This window comes from Pelophylax lessonae, assembly GCF_965119305.1.
Source record: "Pelophylax lessonae genome assembly, chromosome: 1".
Lineage (NCBI taxonomy): Eukaryota > Metazoa > Chordata > Amphibia > Anura > Ranidae > Pelophylax > Pelophylax lessonae.
The window spans coordinates 752,098,107-752,119,455 of NC_138768.1; the positions used below are offsets into that span (position 1 = coordinate 752,098,107).

Here is a 21,349-nt window from a genome sequence, read left to right on the forward strand (position 1 = left end):
CTAATATTGTTTCTTGAAATGCTGAAAAACAAAGAATACCATGGCATGTACATAAACCCAGAGAACTAAAATGTAATATTTTGCAGCTTACCAGCCCTGAGGTGTGGTGACTACATTGGTTTTCTTCCCCCCCCCCTATATATATATATATATATATATATATATATACATACCAGGCAATCATGTAAATAACAAAGTTCCTGTCCATTCATGTCTAAACTCATTTTTCCACTGTAACTGGGCAGCCATGAATGTCACACAGACTGCACTTTAGACATGTCTACCTTTGTTCTTCATTACATAGTGGAGTGTTGGGATTACCAGGTTACACAAGAACGATAAAGAGGTCTGTGCTTTATATTCAGATCACAGTAAGCAACAAGGACACTGCATTTCTGGAAAAATCAAGAAGTATTTCCCATGCATAACACCCAGTGAACCAAATGCGCTCACCTCCTGGATTGGACCTTAAAGTAGATGTGCAGCCAAAGCTTGTTTGGCTGTACATCTCCTAAGGATTACAGGAGTGCAATTTGTTCTGCACTCCTGTGACACTTCTTCAGCAGAGAGCGGGCTGAAGTTCGCTCTCTGCTGACATAACAGATGTCGGTCCTGCATCATCACGACCACGGAGTCAGGATCCGCCAGGTGCCTGGACCAACATCCGGCTCAGCCTCTCAGCAAGTCCCGCACTCTCAGCAAGCCAGCCACTCAGCCCCTCCACAGTCCAGTGCTTCAGTGAGTGAGGAGGTGTTCGATCGCTCGGTTCTCAGTGCAGAGGCGCCCAGAAAAAGGCACCAACATATGGACTGGAGCCTCTGTTCAACCTCCTCCTCTCAGTGCAATATGGTTAACTGGGTGTTAAGCATGTTGGTGATCTGTTGAAGTTAAGATTTGTGGTTGGTGGTTGTGGTTTTATGGTGGTTGCCCAACTATAAATATTTATGGACTTTTTATGTTTCATTATTTGGGACTTCAGAGACACGGTTTTAGTTGAGTTGCATCATTATTTGTAATATATCTTGGAGTGGTGGAGTAAAAACGCCTAACCATGCTGGGCAGCAACTAAAAATTCACAGATTGTGAGCATGTTTATTAGTTAGTAAATTATTAGGTTTCACATGTTATAGATAGCTGATATTTTTTTACGTGAATACTGACTGCGCTGATGGTCTTGCACTTACCATATCTGGGGATATGATAATAATAAGGAAAACACAATACTGGTCAGTTCTGGCAAATATACTGTTTCAAAGGTCAAAAAATAACATTTTGTAAACATTTAAACCCACCTTCTATTATATATACAGGCTCTTAAAGTTTCAGAATGAATGGGTTTATGCACAGTTGTCTACAGTAATGGGAACCATAGGCATGGCAAGATAGGATATCTATGTGCTTCATACAGGTTAAGACTTCTCTAGATGGGGAAGGGGGAAAGTAATAAACAAAGTTTTTTAAACCATTTTTCTCCTTTTAAGCCGGCACCATAGATTTCTACAGTGCTATTCCCCTTCCCATCTACACATGGTACAAACTAACATCCATGGAAGATGCCTCAGCATCTACTGTCTACAGCTACAGCGAATACAGAGTATAGACATGAATACAGAATTCCATATGCCTGCACTTCCCACAAGGTTCCCATTACATCGATGGATACATCACGAGCCTGCACAAGTAAGGCCCCTCTCACACATGCAGACCCTTTATTTCATCAGTTCAGTCATGTTTTTTCAAAGAGAAAATGGATGAAGTTTACATCAGCTGCTCATCAGTTTTTTACATCCACTACCAATGCAAAATTACATCCGTTTTTCATCCGCTCCGTTTTTTTAACAGAAAAAAAAAAAAGAAGTCTTTGATCCATTTAAAAAAAAAAACGATGTTGACAGATGTGGCTGTAAACTGATAGGATATAGATGATCCTCCATTTACATGAGTTTTTCCATAGAGATGCATTAATGTCCATTTTTCAGCCGTCAACGATTGGGTGAAAAACGGACAAACACTCCGCATGTGTGAAAGGGGCCTTATTGAAGATGTGGAAATTGTTTATTACATTGTTATTGTGGAAACTATTAATAACTGCTTCCTTACCTTACAGCAGGATCACTCTCTAGCAGTTCAGTGAGACGTTGGACTTGTTCCGGCTGTATCGATCGACCTATGAGGGCCTCCGTATTAGTGTAGATAAGGAAAGCAGAAACTGCTCCCAACAGCGTCCCAACTCCCAAGGAGCCCAGACTGTCATATAATGGGTTTCCTAGTAATAATCACAGTTGCATATCAGTTTAGGTCAGATTGCACATGAACATCTAGAAACATTCACATCTTGCATATCCAGAACATTCCTTCTAGTGCTAGTAACAAGTTTCACAGAAGTTTCTTGTTGTGATCAGAAGGTCAGTGGAAAGTCATAGCAGACAGCACTAGAGATCAGCAGAGCGGATAAAAGTATTAGAAACCTTAAAATTGAACCTGTCTCTGTGACAGGTGACGCACAATAAAACAAGGAGACGTGTGCTCGCAGTCTGTAGAATTAACAGATGTGGCTGGTGAGATTTATGAAGAGAAAGATAGCATTAAAAGATCAGAAAACAGCCGCGTACACACATAACTCATGAAGATTTGCCTTGGGTGTCTGTACCCAATGATGGGAATGAGACTAGTATGAAAAGATGGCATCTTCAGAATTAACTGCCTCACTCCTGCGCTGATGTGCAACGGAAGTGAAAAGGACAGGACAGGAGAAAAAGAAGTTGTAAAGGCAGAATGTTTTTTTTTTTTTAATCCTAATGCATTCTAAGCACCGCATTTAGCACGCCTAATACTTACCTGAGACCATCTCTGTCCAGCAAGGGCCACAAGACTCTCTCCTGATTGGCTGAGACGCAGCCGTGGCGCCATTGCCTGTCAAAGTCAGTTAGCCAATCAGGAGAGAGAGGGGGTGGGACCGACCAGCAGCTCGGTGTCTGAATGGACACACAGAGCTGCAGTTCGACTCGGGTGCCCCCATAGCAAGTTGTTTGGAGCAGAAGGAACGGGCCAGGTACAGCAAAAGAGGAACCGAGAAGAAGAGGATCCAGGCTGCTCTGCACAAAACTATTGCATAGAGGGGGTACGTGTAACATGTTTGTTGTTTGTAAAATCCATTTTTCTGAGTTCATTGACGGACACAGATCTCCATATTCAGAACCATAGGGTTATATCGCTCCCTACAGGAGTAGGACACTAGGCAGAAAAAAAGACTTGGCTATGCCTATGGGCAGTCCTTGCTGGTATACATCCCCCTCTCTGCTATAGGCTTTAATTTTAGTAACAAGCATGTCAGCAGTATCAAAACCCCATTGGTGGTGGTGGGGGTGAGGGTGCTGTGTCCCTCAATGAGCTCTTTCATTCATTGATAGACACAGCTTTCCATATTCAGGTCAGGAAACCCAACCCAAAGCACCTTGTCCCCATGTTGATAGGGACAAGGGCTTCCTCCCGACAACCCTAGTCCCCCAAATAGTCCCCCTGGTTGTCAGGGTCTGCTGGTGGGGGACTATTCGGAATCTGAAGCCCCCTTTAATGCCCCCTATGTGAATGGGTATTGGGTACATTGTACCCCTAGCCATTCGCCAAATAAAAGTGTACAAAAGCACTAAACACAAGAGACCATTTTTGACAAATTCTTTATTCAAAAAAAAAAATAAATAAATAAAAAAATCGTTTTTCGATGTATAGTCATTGCCAACCGAACCGCCCGCCTAACCAGACAAAAAAATAAATAAATAAATGAAAAGACAATCTCACCTCCTGGGTGGTCTCCCACCATATGCCCGCTCTGCACTTTAACATTTCTTATACAGTGGGGATCGAAAGTTTGGGCACCCCAGGTAAAAATGTGTATTACTGTGCATAAAGAAGCCAAGAAAAGATGGAAAAATCTCCAAAAGGCATTAAATTACAGATTAGACATTCTTATATGTCAACAAAAGTTAGATTTTATTTCCATCATTGACACTTTCAAAATTACAGAAAACAAAAAATGGCGTCTGCAAAAGTTTGGGCACCCTGCAGAATTTATAGCATGCACTGCCCCCTTTGCAAGCCTGAGACCTGCCAGTGTCATGGATTGTTCTCAATCATCGTCTGGGAAGACCAGGTGATGTCAATCTCAAAGGTTTTAAATGCCCAGACTCATCTGACCTTGCCCCATCAGCCAGCACCATGGGATCTTCTAAGCAGTTGTCTAGAAAACTTAAACTGAAAATAGTTGAAAAAAAGCTGGAGAAGGCTATAAGAAGATAGCAAAGCGTTTTCAGATGTCAATATCCTCTGTTCGGAATGTAATTAAGAAATGGCAGTCATCAGGAACAATGGAAGTTAAAGCAAGATCTGGAAGACCAAGAAAAATATCAGACAGAACAGCTCGCAGGATTGTGAGAAAAACAATTCAAAACCCACGTTTGACTGCACGATCCCTCCAGAAAGATCTGACAGATTCCACTATAAAGAGATACTTGTACAAATATGGTCTTCATGGAAGAGTCATCAGAAGAAAACCTCTTCTATGTCCTCATCACAAAAATCAGCGTTTGAACTTTGCACATGAACATATAGACAAGCCTGATGCATTTTGGAAACAAGTTCTGTGGACCAATGAGGTTAAAATTGAACTTTTTGGCCGGAATGAGCAAAGGTACGTTTGGAGAAGAAGGGGCACAGAATTTAATGAAAAGAACCTCTGTCCAACTGTTAAGCATGGGGGTGGATCAATCATGCTTTGGGGTTGTATTGCAGCCAGTGGCACAGGGAACATCTCACGAGTAGAAGGAAAAATGGATTCAATAAAATTTCAGCAAATTTTGGATGGTAACTTGATGCCATCTGTGAAAAAGCTAAAGTTAAAGCTAAAGCTAAAAAGCTAAAGTTAAAGAGAGGATGGCTTCTACAAATGGATAATGATCCTAAACACACCTCGAAATCCACGGGGGATTACATCTAGAAGCGTAAACTGAAGGTTTTGCCATGGCCTTCACAAGCTCCTGACCTCAACATAATTGAAAATCTATGGATAGACCTTAAAAGAGCAGTGCGTGACAGACAGCCCAGAAATCTCAAAGAACTGGAAGACTTTTGTAAGGAAGTAAGGAAGAATACCTCAAACAAGAATTGAAAGACTCTTGGCTGGCTACAAAAAGCGTTTACAAGCTGTGATACTTGCCAAAGGGGTAAGTACAAGATATTAACTCTGCAGGGTAACCAAACTTTTGCAGACGCCATTTTTTTGTTTTCTGTTATTTTGAAAGTGTAAATGAATGAAATAAAATCTTACTTTTGGTGGCATATTACAAGAATGTCTAATCTGTAATTTGATGCCTTTTGGAGATTTTTCCAGCTTTCCTTGGCTTCTTTATGCACATTAACACAATTTTTTACCTGGGGTGCTCAAACTTTCGATCCCCACTGTATAGGCAAGAGCGAGGTGAGAGCAGGATTGACGATGGATTTACATTGAGGGACACTTTTTATTTTTTAATAAAGGCTTCGTCAAAAAAACTGATTGGGCAAAGCTTTGCCCAATCAGGGCGCAGAATGTACTGTGCAGCGCTCAGTGCATTGCAGGGTGTTTGTCGGGGCAAACACCCAGCAAACATCCTGCAAATTCGGGTGTTCGGTGAAGGGCCGAACAGGCAAATGTTCAGCCCGGACTCATGTTGGGGCCGAACTGTTTGCCCATCCCTACTGGCCATGGACAGATTGAAATTCGGCTGGTTTAGCAGGACATGGATGAATTTCGATCCATTTATAGGCAGGTTGGTGTTACTGAAGTCCATCTATTGCTTGACTTCAGTACAAACAGCCTGTCTGGTTTTTTTCATGCGATTGCTACCAGCAGCTATAGCCACCACTACATTATTGTCAGAATACTGTAGTGTAGCGAGAGGGAAACCAAAGTCAGTGTTGAAAGAGGAAATCAAGCGATTTCCCTTTCTTCAATCAATGGTTGAAGGAAAGAAAATAGCATTATCTATGGCCAGCTTTAGTCTAGAATTTAGAGGAGTCACTGAAAAACACACTCCCCGATCCTTTCCTAACAGTTGTTAAAAGATAATTAACCTCAAGAACAAAAATGCAAAATATTGAAGCTTACAGTCTTTAGATGTGGTGGTTGCATTAGTTTTCTTTTTCCAAGCTAAGAACATTTTCAGAAAATACTTGTCAGCAATGAAGTGTCTTCATCGCTACATGTAAGCTGCAACAAAAACTATCTTCCTAGCTATGATCTGTAGACTACCAATTGCCCTGTCCCCTAACTCAGTGGTCCTCAACTCCGGTCCTCGGGGCCCACTAAAAGGCCAGGTTTGCAAGATAACTAAATTGCTGATCTCATTTGCTGCTCAGTGATTGCAGTATTCTAGTCTGCATCTCCCCAAGGCCTGTTAGTGGGCCGCGAGGACTGGAGTTGAGGACCACTGCCCTAGCTAATAGAGATGAAGAGATACAGAGATGTTTATAGTCAAAATTGGGAGAGCAGCCTATGGTGACAACCATGGCTCCCTCCATAGATACAGCGAATGAGTGACATTGCCACCCAGGGAAAAGAAGAACATTATTTACAGGATTACCAGATGAAAATAAAGCAAAAGCAGCTTGAAAGAGAAAAAGGAGTGCAGACATCTCACCAAGGACTGGCATCTGCAATATATTATACTTTTGGTTTTGTGTTTAGATGCGCTTTAAGCAGACAGGCAGAATCATTACAGAGGTATAAGCGGAGCTCCATCCATGTTAGCCTCCGATCTAACTCCCCCCGATCATATGAGCATGCCACAAGCTGCTGCTGTACATATATTTTTATTTTTAAAATAGCATTTGAGACCCATTGGAAATGACGCTCTTCTCACTGCCAGATCCCAAAGTTATTTGTTGCTATGGATTGGATCCTCTACACCAGCCTTTCTCAACCTTCAAGGGAATCCTTGAAATAGCTGAGGTCTAAGGGAACCCCTGCTAAAAAATGATTACATTTACAGTCTTGGAACATTCTCATGATCGGAAGTTGTAAAACCTTTTAAATAGGAGAATGAAGAAAACGGCATACCCTGAATATTTGACACCCAGTGAATTTATTTACAGTCGCCAATAATAAGGATTTAAAGAAACAAATAATAATGGACAGAAAAGAAACACAAAAAATGTAGGGTCCCATTACGCTAGTGGTTAGTGGAAAAATGCCCCATCACATTGGTGGTCAGTGGGGAAAAAAAAGACTCATACATTGGCAATTATTGTAGAAGTGACCTCTTGCACTGGATGTCAGTGGGAAATTGTCCCCTTATGTTGGTGGTCTTTACTAGGAGATCAACCTTCCAATACTCACTGCTCAAGGAACCCCTAAGCAACCTTTAGTTGACTCTTGGCTGAGAAAGCCTACTCTACACTGTCTATTTTAGAACATCTAACATATAGTGGTAACATAGGTAAGATACATAAGACATTTAAATGACCTTTTAAATCTCTTCTTCACCCTTGTGGCACCGATTCCTGCTCTTAAACCTCCCTATCCTTAAATAGCACTGTTTTTTTTTGTTAGTTTCTTTTTTAAAAAATGTGCTCAGTCCGTCCTCCTATGCACATCATTCACCTAGGCAAAGGACAAGCATTGTGTCCCCTTTGCCTCCTGGGCCATGCAACATCATATAAGAGAAAGCATTGTCGCACCATTCAATAAAGGACGAGGGGGGCAGGTCCAGCAGTGTGTCATCGGTAGGCCGACCACCTGAACCCAGAAAAGTCTGCGATGACGTCATACCTGAACATGAAGGCACGGAGACAAAACAGGAGAGAATCTCAGCAGAACAAAGCTGGATCTGCTGAGTGGGTGAGTATCTGATTTGTGCAGAAGACAGGGTAACCTGGAAATGAACAAAAACATGGGTGGTGGGGGAGCTGGGCTGGGGATCTGATATAAGCAGGGCAGAGATCTATCCCTCACTGGGTCATTGTTGCCAATTGGGGCCATGGTGAGGTGATTGCCCACACTGCCCCTCTATCCAGCTATGAGAAAAAACATGTAGCCAAGTAATCCAAAATGGAAGGGAGGACCCTTCACCATAAAAGCCAAATTTAATTTACTGAAAGAAGTTGTAAAGGCAGAAGGTTTTTTTTTATCTCTCTGTCTAGCAATGGCCACAAGTTCCTCGGCTGTCCAGGACTCTCCCTCCTGATTGGCTGAAACACAGCCGCAGCGCCATTGGCTCCCACGCCTTTTTTAAGCAAAGTCACTTCGCCAATCAGGAGAGAGGGGGAGTGGGGCTTGACCACAGCTTTATTTCTGAATGAAAACACGGAGCTGAAACTTGGCTCGGGTGCCCCCATAGCAAGCTGCCTGCTGTTGCGGCACTCAACAGGAGAGAGGGGCTAGGAGCAGCAAAGAGGGACCTGAGAAGTGGAGGATCTGGGCCACTCTGTGCAAAATCCCTTCACAGAGGAGGTAAGTATAACTTTTTTTTTTTTTTAAATAACAAACATAACTCGACTTTACAATCACTTGAAGCAAGCCAATGCATTAGGGCCGTTTCAGCACCAAGTCGATTGTCAATGAATTTCTTTGCTTCAATAAATTCAAGTTGGCTTTTTTGTCAAGTGGCTCCCCTTCCCTTTTTTGAATTACTAAAGTTTTACATATCTAATGGTTCACGACCGCAGAGAGCCTACTCCTGGATTAAACAAGAGAGTGCAGCGGAGCATTATCTTCCCAAGCGCATTGATGAGAAAAATCATGTTCAAGATAGTAAACTCCATGCAAAATGCTGAAATCTGCTTTGGGTGAAGCTGCTCTCACCTGTCACCTCTATTGCCCCCTCCCACATATATACATTTGTTTATACAAATACATGTACCTCATAGTAAAAAAAGAAAATAAATAAAAAATGTTACCAGTTAGTGATGTCAACCCCATACAGGAGGCAGCCATTATAACCCCCAAAACAGCAGCGGCATCTTCCATCAGGACTACATTAGTGCTTGGATCCCGAGACTGAATCACTGAGAAGAACAGCGGCATTATTTTGTAGAACAAAATAAAGACAGCATTTCCAATAAAATGGCTCCAAACCATACCATACATACCATAATCGTAAAAGGACAATCCCTTCGCCCTTGCACTCTTCCTAATTTCATTAACAGCAACAAGGAGCGTAGCTAGAATAAAGACCATTACAGGCTGTGAGTACACCGGAAACCATTGGCAGTCAGCAGTGTCCTTTATCAGGTTGGGGGGGGGGGGGGGGTTAAAAACACAATCAGAGAACACTTAAAATAGCGTATAGTTATTCATCTCTTTAACTTTGCATTTATTCCTGAATCTTCTATATATTGCTGCCTGGATCTGGTACAAAAACAGCCAGCAGGATCAATAGAAATGTCTGTCCTCTAATTCTGTTGTCTTAATCGATTTAGAAAATGTAGAGCTCAGTACAAAGGGCTTGATTTAGAGCTGTTGAGAGTGGTTTCCTCAGCATGCAGACGTACTGTATGGTAAGGAAGGAGGGAAAAAAAGGGATTTTTGCATTGTGTGGATTTGCACTAAGGGGCCTTTTCTGTGCAACTTCACGAGAGAAGAGAAAAAAAAAAAAAAAAAAAGTTTCAATGCGGACTAAACAACCAAGCCGGAAATGGACAACACTCTCAACAGCTCTAAATCAAGCCCTGTCCTGACTTGAAAGGCACTGCAGCTGGATCGGGATTTTTATCCGTCAGATGATCGCAATCGGGGCTGGCCAACCCCCAGTTTAATGCATATAGTTCTATGTGTAATCTGTGTGCATGTGTAGTACATAGAACTATATGCATTAAACTGGGGGTTGGCCAGCCCCGATTGCGATCATCTGGTGGATGAAAATCCCGACCCAGCTGCAGTGCCTTTCAAGTCAGGACAGTACCAAGGGAAGTCCTAGGTCAGGGTTAGGGCCAGACTCCAGGAAATATAGAGCTGGCATCAATTAGTAAGCTGCACGAGGCTCGGTCCAAGCTCTACCAAAATACTAGACATAGCAGTGTTAAAGTGGTGATGGGAGGGTCTAATGGGCCTGGGGGAACAAGTACTAAAGAAAGAGAGGGTCCCTGCAGGCTAAAAGTGGGTAAAAGGGCAGGAAGGTGATGCATACCTGCCCTGGGATAGCAGACTGCTGACTGCAGTGGCTGGCTGGTAAGTGGGATTGGCAGTTCTCCTGCCTGCAATGTAGATGCATGGGCTTACCTGCCAGCACCACTAGCATTTATTCTGCATAAAAGTGTCAGCTGCCTGACAAAGGGAAATGGTTAATTGCCAGGGAACTAGATAAAGTCAGGAAGCTCTTGAAATCCAATTAAGGGTCAGTTCACACCACAAAAACATACTACAGATTCGGAGCAAATTTTTATCATGTTCCCAGGTGCATTCCAGGTGTTTTTTTTATTTTTCACAGCACATGCAGTCCATTGTGCGTTTTTTTTCTGCATCAAAAATACATGGAAAATAGGTTATATGGTTTCCAAATGGCATATTCACACCAGTGCAGTTAGTTCCAGGGCATTCCAGTGCCAGAAAAAAAGAAAAAAGAACATGCTGCATTTTTCCTGCACTGAAATGTACTGCAACAGTAAAACACACTAGAATGCACAAAAATGCACTGGACCCCAGTACAGTGGGGGGAAAAAATAACAGGAAAAAAGAAAAAAAAAAATCTGTAATGCATCAGGAAACATATCAAAAACACGTATGCAGAAATGCATCCAGAACTGATCAGAAATTTGTTTTTGTGGTGTGAACTGGCCCTCACTGTTCTGGGATCCAAAGCATTTTTCATGCATTTTATCATTCCAGTACAGTCCAGTGCAGTGCAGTGCAGGAAAAATGCAGCATGTTTTTTTTTTTTTTAAACTGGAATGCCCTGGAACTGACTGCACTGGTGTGAACTATGCCAATAGAAACAATATGGGCCGGTTCACACTTTTGCGAGTGAGGCGATCGAATGTAATTCGGAGCGCACTGCTCCTTCATTACATGTGATCGGATGTGCGGATGCGAATTCAGCCATACACTTTGTATGGCTGAAATTCCCACTGCTCCCGCACAAAAGACGCACAGGACCCTTTTTTCCAGCCGCATCAGGATCGGATCGCACAGTGGTTCACACTTATGCGATCCGATGCGAACTGTCAGATCGCACTGCAAAATGCGATCAAACTGGGGGTGTCGTTAACATTTCATTGACACCCCTGCGTATCGCATATGGCAGTGTGAACTGCCAGATGTGCGTTTGCATGTGGGAACAAGCTGCGAATTCGCAGCCTTCCCGCATCGCACAAGTGTGAACCGGGACTATAACCTACTTTCCATGCATTATTGATGCAGAAGATGCATGTGATGTGAACTGGCCATACATTTTATTTTGTAAACAGTAGTGAAAAGTAAAAGCAGAGATTGCTCGGCGTTCCTTATTCCTGACCCCTGGCCCCTGCCTTCTTGACATACGGCCCCTGACTTTCTGACCCCTGCCTTCCTGACCTACGGCCCCTGACTTTCTGACCCCTGCCTTCTTGACATACGGCCCCTGACTTTCTGACCCCTGCCTTCTTGACATACGGCCCCTGACTTTCTGACCCCTGCCTTCCTGACCTACGGCCCCTGCCTTCCTGACCTACGGCCCCTGCCTTTCTGACCCCTGAACTTTTCAAACCTTCCTTACCTTTTTATGGGGAGCTTGCCAAGTTATCACTCTAAATAGAATGGTACCCTGGTAGCTTTTGATATCCACTTCTCAAGGATTGCCTACCCCTGCATTAAACCATTTAAAGTGCATCTAAAGCCAAACATTTGTTTGTTTGTTTTTGATAGAAAGGAAAAGGATTTGACCTTGGTCAGATGGGAACACATGATTTAAACCCTCTGTATTTATGAGAAAGTGATGGGTAATATACAGTGGTCACTGTAATTGTATGAACATCTTAACTTTTCCCATAAGGGTTAAGCTTCACCCTGTCTTTTCACACTTCCCAGTCATCAATATTGATCATCATCCATATTGATCATCTAAATTAAAGTGATACGTGGCACAATAACCACCAGGGAGGCATAGGAGAAGGTAGTGGGCAGATTCAAGCAGATTAATTGAGATCTTCATGTAACATTAGCTGCCTATTTGCCTGCATCCACCAACTGTTTAACATGCAGTTTACACTGTAAGTAAGCCACACCTTTTTATCATGTATTTGTATATCTTATATAGCTAATACTGCCTAGGTCTGTGACTTGTCTAAAAAAATCAACCACAACCTGAAATTTGGGACAGAAATCATTGCAAATATTGGAAATATACTTAATATAGGCTAAATGTCTATATTTCATAGGCTATACCCTCTATAACAACTACGTACATTATCAGCTGATCCTATATATCAATTGTATACACAAGCTTTTTTTTTTTTTATCAGTTTACCTCTTTATTCTTCATCCACAGGCGAAAAAACAAAGCAAAACAGAACACTATCTAGCTCATTCTTTGCAGTCTCAATAGAAGATGCAAAGAAATAAGACTTATACTATATTTGGTTTAAAGATCAAAAACTAAAGACTGCCTACCTCCTTCTGAAACTAATGATCCTGCAAGTATACAGTATGCCTGGAAAAGAAGAAAAACACTTTAGCGAGCATAGAAAAATATCTGTTGGGATATAGCAAAGAAAGAAAGACACTTACCCATAGAAACGATTCTATTGGCTGAGGATGCATTAAACCCATGATACCATGGTACCATGACAATCCAGCGCCCATCATAAAAATGCCTACACCACTGATCAAGGAAGCAATATATCGCATGTTTGTAAAGCCATACCTGGGAAATTAAAAAGGAAGAAATATGCAGTTATCTGGTGTTTCGAGAGTACATTAAAAGGCATTGTACAGTCTTATTTATGCATTTGTTTAGATGCACACGTCAAATAGATTTGTTTGAAATAAGGTTTAGGGTTTTAAAACCCCTGCAACGTGTAGATTAAGTCCCTGGCCGGTGCCACCTCTCAGTTCCATCTTTGTTCTTCCTATAGTGACCCCAATGTACTTCCTCCTACCCTGCAGCCTGACTGTACCCTTTCTATAAACTAGTACTCGACTTCTATCTGGCAATTATGTAAAGTCAGGCCCAGCAACATGTTGGCTTTAGGCTTGTGACGGTATCAGATTTTCATGCTGCGATTAATTGATTAAGGTTTTGCCACGGTATACGGTATTCTCACGGTATTCTATTATTAAATTTAAATTATTAAATTTCCACCTCACTTCAATTTCATTGCTGAATTTAGGGGCTTTGGTTCACTTATGCACATTATTATATAGTCAGTCAGTACAGACTCTGTGAACCAGGCCTAAAATAGGTCATCAAGCAGTGTCTGGCCTAACTGGTGTTAACTGGTCCTGGTGCTCGGCTCCGATCCGATGGCCTGGTCATTAAGAGGGCAAATCCTTATGGTCAAGAAGTGGTTAAACCTGAAGGAGGTGTTGTTTATAAATTCCTTTACTATTGCTTTAGGCCTGGTTCACATGTATGCGGGTTGGTGGTTCACATGTATGCGGGTTGGCGGTTCACATGTATGCGGGTTGGCGGTTCACATGTATGCGGGTTGGCGGTTCACATGTATGCGGGTTGGCGGCCCACATTTGCACAGGCATAGCAGCCCATTGATTTGAACGGGCTGCTATGCCCTCATTTTCCGCAGAAAAAAGGTGCATGCAGCATTTTTTTAAAATTCAGTGGCCTTGAAATCCATCCTGCTTTTGCACCATGCGACTAAGCTGCAGTTCCTGCTCTGGCAAGCTTTCTGCATTTTTTGTATACGTGGGCACGGCATTTAAAAACAGTTTGCGTGTGCAGCAGCGGCAGGTAAGTCGCATGGTGCAAAAGAAGGATGGATTTCATGGCCACTGCATTTTTTTAAATTCTGCATGCACCTTTTTTCAGCTGAAAACGCAGGCATAGCAGCTCAAGCCCATTCACATCAATGGGCTGCTATGCCTGTGCAAATGTGGGCCCCCAACCCGCATACATGTGAACCAGGCCTAAAGCAATAGTAAAGTCATTCATTGGTTAAACCTGCAGGAGGACCGGTGTTTTTATCTAAATGTTTGGGGGTTCTAAGTACTTTTCTAGCAAAAAAAAAACTGATTTTAACTTGCAAGCAACAAGTGTCAGAAAAGGTCCAGTCTTTAAGAGGTTAAACTTCCTTTCTCCCTGGCAGAGGGAAGGAAAAGATACAATGTAATCATTTTTGTTTATAGTTACTGGGAGACTTAATGCTGAAAGGCGTTAGCTGTGTGAGTGAATGAGTCATCCAGCTCACTGAAATGTATCAATTCACAAGTCAGACCCAGGAGCAGAGAAACTCGGTTTTTTCAAAATGCCACAATAACAATACCGTGGCTATGCAATACCGCGATATATCGAATTACCGAAAACCAGCATATGTCTAGTTGGCTTTCCTAATTATTGCAACCTACACTTACATACTGTGACTTTAATACATTTTAGTTTTAACAGGGTTAAAAACAAACTGTTTAAAAAAAAAAAAAAACTTGTATTTGTTTGTAATTGTATATGTAATGAGCATTATGAATGCACCATCTATGTATACAGTCCCCGCTTCCTGCTTTGCAATGCCACACAATAGTTACTGGCTGATATCTTTTTTTCAACAGTTGTTATGCAACAGAGCAGTGTGACAGTAGTAAACAAGCTACAAATCTCTGTGCTTCATGCAATAAAACAAATTAATGGGCAACCATGAAAAATGTGAAAGTCACATTAAAAATTGCTGTTTGAACACATCAAAACTGGAGCAGCCAGAATTTGGAGCAGCTATGCATGGCAACCAATCAGCTTCTATCTTTCATTTTCAAAGCCTAACTGAACAAGCTAAAAAAAAATCAGCTCATTTGTTGTCATGCACAGCTGCTCCAATTTTGATAAATTCCCTTCATCGTACTTTAAATTAAATTGCAGTGCAGACCAAAAAAAATGCCTAATCAGTTTTCAGCAAATTTCTGCAGATGCATCAGTTAAAGTTGGTATGGGTGATCTCACAGCACAAAGCCTGATGGTTCTTCTAGCTCTCTTAGAAATATTAGCCTATAGATGTGGCCCTTAAAACTGTCAACACTACAGGTCTCTGCTAACATTGGTTTAATTTTTCTTTTTGTTAGTGGGGTCACTTCAACATTTGTTACCAACCACAGTGATGGAAAAATTTGAAGGTGCAGGATGAAAAAAAAGGTCTCAAACTAACTAATTTCTAAGTTGACGTAGTTTTCTTTTCAAAAAATTACATTATAAAATTTAATGTTAAAGGCAAATTAAACTTTAAACTATTTTTCAATGACATATATTCATTCATCAAATGTACATGGGAGGAACTGCAGAGGCGATAGGAGCTATATGTTTATGACTTTGTATAATGAATAGTATTTGTAACATTAGAAATGTATGCATCTGTTATAAATGTATTGTTGTTGGCATCTCAATAAAATTGTTATTGATTTAAAAAAAAAAAAAATGTACAAAGATGAATGTTTGTATGACTTCATATGAACATTTGTTCGAAATCTACAAGTGTATAGCTTTACCCAAATGGGGTATGTTACCAACACTTTTTAGAGCTGAGAAAGCTACCTGAAAGGGTAGCAAAACATCTTCAATATTATAGAACAAGTCTAGCTGAATGTGACTAACTACAACCAGCTATAACGTGAACCTAAGCCCTTGTCTAGCAAAGTAGGTTTAAACATGTCCTGGTATTCAAGGGGTTGAAAAGTTCATGGCTGCCGCTGAACCCGTAAATCTGGTGTTTTTTTATCCAGCGACCATCTTTCAGTGATTCAGGCAGCTGTAAAGTCTTTCAGACTGACACATACCGACAATTTTTGGTAATGTAGATTTTTGCCATTTCACAGGTGTCAGCAATTTTGAAACTGAATTCAAAGAATTCAGCAACTTTTCACAAAAGTTCAGGTACACCGAGTTACTGTAAGTCCAATTAGATGCATGTAATACCTCCAGGACATATCCCTTTTAGGTATATGTGAGACAGTTTTATTGCATTCCTGTAGGATACACATTGGCTGTGAAAGGAGAGAAGCACACATACTAGCTAAGCCTGCCCCTCCCCTTTGCTGCCCATTTAAAGAAGCCATTGTATTTTGTGAATGAGTTCACATAATACAAAGGCTTCTGTGAATGGGCAGAAGGAGGGGAGGAGTGGGCATATCAATTCCAGCGACCACAGTGATCAGCGTTGGAGCTCCAGAAGTTATCTTCCTGGAGCTCAACAAAGCTGTCAGATGTGAATAATAGAGATACGGAGGCAGGTCCCTAATTAGGCTTAGTTCATGGTATGCCTGCAGTTTCTGCAAACAAGCTAAATATTCAGCTTTAAGACTTGACACACTTGGTGTCTATTTACTTGACACAACAGTCTTTTATGTTTTGCCCAAAAAAATGGATTTTTGTAAAATCTTACCGTAAAATCCTTTTCTCTTAGCTCATCGACAGACGTAGTCCTCGGTGATACACCACCTTCGGGTTATGTTACCTCCGCAGGAGCAGGACTAGACAGGAAATTAAAAAGCTCTGGCCACACCCTAGGGGCAGTCCCAGAGGGTATATCCTCTCTCTCTCTGCCTCAGCAAATCAGTTATGTGAAAAAGCAGTGCTAAGAGAATTTAACCCAACCCAACTCCAAAACAGAGGGGCGGGGACTACGTCTGTCGATGAGCTAAGAGAAAAGGATTTTACGGTAAGATTTTACAAAAATCCATTTTTCTCTAGCGCTCATCGACAGACGTAGTCCTCGGTGATACACCACCTTCGGGACGTCCCAGAGCAGTATCACAACTGAGGGGTGGGAAAATGGAAATCAAATCCCAATCTAGAAGGCCCAACCGGTGCCAACTAGAAATTTACAATGCTCATCCTTAATGATGAGACTCAACAAAAAAATTTTCAAACAGAAAAAACCCTCGAGGTAGACCACCGGTCTCCTCAAATTGCGGCCTGCAAAACCTTGCGGCCAAATGAGGCATCCGCCGATGCCGTCACATCAATTTTATAGAATTTAGTAAAGGTATGTACCGACGACCAGGTGGCCGCCTTACATACTTGGACCACTGACGCCTGATGGCGAAAGGCCCAGGAAGTACTGAGCGCTCGAGTGGAGTGCGCCCTAACAGGGAACGGAGGACTCTGACCCTTAATAGAATAAGCCTGTACCACCGTTTGTCTAATCCATTTGGCAATGGTCGCGGCAGATGCAGGCAAACCCTTTCTGGGGCCATCCGTGATCACAAAAAGTGAATCCGTCTTACGGAATGATTCCGTAGCTTTCAGGTATACCCTGATTGCCCGAACCACATCTAAGGAATGCAACGCATGTTCCCGATGATGCTTGGGCTGAGGACACAAGGAAGGTAGTACAATATCCTCATTCAGATGAAAATCTGAAACCACCTTAGGAAGAAAAGATGGCTTAGGATGAAGTACTACCTTATCCCTATGAATCACTAGGTATGGGGACTGGCATGATAATGCAGCCAGTTCTGACACCCTGCGAGCAGAAGTAATAGCCACCAAGAAGGCCACCTTCTGGGATAAAGTAAGCAAGGGAATCTCCCTGATGTTTTCAAAGGGAGGTTTCTGTAGAACCGACAAAACCAAATTAAGATCCCAGGGCGGTAAGGGCGCGCGGACTGGAGGAGCCAGGTGCCGCACCCCCTGGATGAAATTCCGCACCAAGGATTTGGTAGCTAACGGCTTCTGAAAGAAGATTGCTAATGCTGAAACTTGACCCTTGATGGTGCTCAAGGCTAGCTTCTGCTCAACCCCTTGTTGCAAAAAGGCCAATATTCGAGACACCGAATAGGTACGTGGAGGAAATCCTAAAGATTCGCACCACGCAATCTAAGTCTTCCATGTGTGATAATAGACTTTGCTGGAAGTCGCTTTCCTTGCTTTAATAAGGGTAGGAATGACTGAAGTAGACAACCCTCTGTCCTTCAGTACTTGGGTCTCAATGGCCAGGCCATTAAAACCAGCGACTGTAAAGCACGAAGGTAACTTGGTCCTTGAGACCACAGACACTCCCTGAGACGAAGTTCCCACGGAACGTCTGCGACTAGCATGTCCAAGTCGGCCAGGCCGGCTTGAGGAGGCCAGCCTAGAATTTCTAGGACCACTGGCGCTGATTGGATCTGAACCAGGCGTCCCTAGAGCTATCTGGCCCCGACCATCCGAGAAAGTCTGGTCGTTTTCTGTTTCCACACATTTATCAGATACCTGATAGTTATCAGGAAGGGTGATCTTTTCTGGTTGAACCTCAGGGACCGAAGTCACCCGACTAGAGGCTGCTTGGCCTATCTGGTCAACCAGATCCGATTCCTGTGAGGTATCGGGACTAATCTTAGGAAAGGGCAAAGGAAAAGATCTATTCAGGGAACGGTAACTACCGCTTCCTGTGGTACTTAAATGTTGGAAGGGAAGAATCGCACCGGTAGTAGTGGTAGATGCTCGATCTGATGTCCTGAATACCGGTGAAAACGTCCCCCCACCCTGAAACCGGGTGGGGGCGCACCTTCAGGCTGTGTACTCCTTTGCTTCGGGTTTGGCTGGGTTGGTCCTCTGCTTGTCCGACCAGCCCTTCTTGAATCCTCCTGGAGGAGTCTTGCCTTTCCCGCTAGTACCAGCCGGGCGCCCTTTATGGGCAGTAAAGAAAGGTCCTCGCTTGTTGCGAGGTCCCTTAGCTTTTGCAGCCTGTGGCAAGAAAGTGCTCTTGCCCCCAGTGGCATCCTTAATGATTTCATCTAGGTTGGCCCCAAATAGACGATTCCCCTGAAAGGGGAGATTGGTCAAGGTCTTTTTGGAACCTAGGTCAGCTGACCAGCATTTTAACCACAGCACACGTCTGAGGATCACTGCTAACTTAGATGCATGCCCTAATAAGGGAGTTGTGTCCAAGGCTGCGTCACAGATAAATCGTAGCCCTTGTATGATCTGTTCCATCAAATCAGATGTCTCCTGGGGAATATCTTTTCCCCTAAGATCTTGGCGTACCATTTTCGCCCATTCCGTAAGTGTCTGGGAAACTAGACCAATAACAATTACTGGTCTGAATGCTGACCCTATCAGAGAAAAGATAGTGCGGGACTCTGCTTCTATCTTTCGATCCACCGGATCCTTAAAGGACGAAGTGTCCTCCACTGGAATAACCGTGGCTTTATTCAGCCTGGAAATAGGCGGATCCACGACTGGTGGTACCGTCCATTTCTTAATGATGGATTCCTCAAACGGATAGCGTCTAGCAATACGCTTGGAAATAGTAAAGGTACGTTTAGAATGCTCCCATTCTCCTTTAATCTGATTACCAAAACATTTAGGTACCGGAAAAGCCTTCGCCATCTTGATGGGCTTATTAGTACCGAAAGGCCTCTCTGTTTCAGTTGCCTCTGCCGGTAAAGCCTCAAGTTTTAAAGTTTCTTGCACTGCCACAACTAGTGCGTCCACCAATGCTTCTTCCTGAATTATAGCAGGAGAAGAAGCGTCCTCCTCACTGTCTGAGGGGGCTTTACCTGGGATAACAGCCCTTGCAGAGGAACCTGCAACTGCCGTGACCATCTCTGAATCTGAGTCAGAGGTGTCAGATGGTATAGGGGTAGGCGGGGGTCGCTTCCTTGACCCCCGTCCCTGACAGGCCGCCTCCACCCGAGCCACCATAGACTCCAAAATTGCTGTAAATGACTCTATACTCTGTGCACCGGCGGGTCCCGAGGCCCCCTCGAGGGAAACAGGTGGGGGAATATGTGTGGCAGGGTCCATGATAACTCCAGTTACTTCCTGGATAATATAATTCAAAAGAAAAAAACTTTTTTTTTTTTTTTTTTTCTGACCCCCAGCGCCACAAAAAGCCCCTTAGTGTTACCTGCTAGGGATCCCTATCGATCGAGAGAGAGAGAGATAGACCCCCAGGCTCACCACTTGATGCTCAGAGTTAAACTGCAACAGCTTACAGCGCTGTCTTGACAAACAGGAAGTCTTTTGGCTGGCTGCCCAGGAAGAAGGGAGGCGGCTCCGCCCCTCTGCACGCCTTCCGGCGCCTCCCCCAAGCTCCACGAGGTGTAGGATCACCTCAAACATGGCCGCCCCCATGCTGGAGACACGAGGCTACGCCAAAATGGCGGCTCGTGCGATCCAGCAAAAAAAATGGCGGCGGCCTGTGCTGACTAGCGGTGTGCTGCAGGGCACACAACACTCTCTCTGCATGGGGATATGGCGTGGTTGGCGGTACCGGCCCTGGCGGACCGCATGGCCGTTCGGGAGGCCTGCTAATAGCTGGAGATCTGATTTGGAAGGCAGTCTACATGTCCGTGGCTTCTGACTGGTAGGTAGCTTATACTTAACCCATAAGATTCCCAGAATGCCACAGATTACATCTTAAAAACATGTATACAATAGATTGTTAGCTCCCAAACCAAGCCTCCTGGCTTTTTGCACACATAAAATCACACTCAAAGTAGGAGGATTTGTGACATGTTATAGGATAGAAAGAACTCTTTCTTACCATACAGAGAGGGGCCCGCGTTCACCACAAAACCCGTCAGGGAAAAAGGGGGAACATACTACTCACCATACCGGAACCAGGCGGGCACCAACTCCTGACAGTACCCCTCTCCACCGGGGCGGGAGGGCTGTCGACCGATACGGACGCCGTGACTCATGGTCTTTGGCGTTTCAGCGAGACGTTTAACTCGCGGGTTCAGTCCTCTTAATGGGACTTTGTCGCGGCCGACCCAGCGCGGAGCTATGGCCTGCACGCGCTCGTAGGCTGAACTGGGGTGACCACCGGATCTCAACATCCAGCCCGTCGCCCAGTTCAGCTTTCTTGCTTGAAGATCTCACAGGAACACTGGAGAAAAAAAGCTGTCTAAAAATCCTTTTAGAAAAAAATTCTTGCCAGGACCTAAGATCCCAGCAAGGTATCTAGGTCCTTACTCCTAACTAGACAGAAAATAACTGATTTGCTGAGGCAGAGAGAGAGAGGATATACCCTCTGGGACTGCCCCTAGGGTGTGGCCAGAGCTTTTTAATTTCCTGTCTAGTCCTGCTCCTGCGGAGGTAACATAACCCGAAGGTGGTGTATCACCGAGGACTACGTCTGTCGATGAGCGCTAGAGAAAATCGGATTTTTGTAAGATCTTACCGTAAAATCCTTTTCTCTTAGCTCATTGACAGACGTAGTCTTCTTGATTCACAAGAACTGGGTTATGTTGTCTTCGCAG

The 21,349-nt window shown here is 43.4% G+C and overlaps 1 protein-coding gene across 1 annotated transcript in view; it reads right to left on the bottom strand.

Moving 5' to 3' along the window:
• Positions 1-21,349, bottom strand: part of SLC30A9 (solute carrier family 30 member 9) — a 201,967-nt gene that overhangs the window by 21,716 nt on the left and 158,902 nt on the right. Inside the window, exons 11-15 of the mRNA XM_082243525.1 lie at positions 12,734-12,869; positions 12,617-12,656; positions 9,124-9,195; positions 8,932-9,039; positions 2,101-2,266 (exon numbers count right to left, since the gene is read on the bottom strand). Of these exons, the coding sequence (XP_082099651.1) occupies positions 2,101-2,266; positions 8,932-9,039; positions 9,124-9,195; positions 12,617-12,656; positions 12,734-12,869 (522 nt within the window). The remainder of the gene's footprint in view (positions 1-2,100; positions 2,267-8,931; positions 9,040-9,123; positions 9,196-12,616; positions 12,657-12,733; positions 12,870-21,349) is intronic.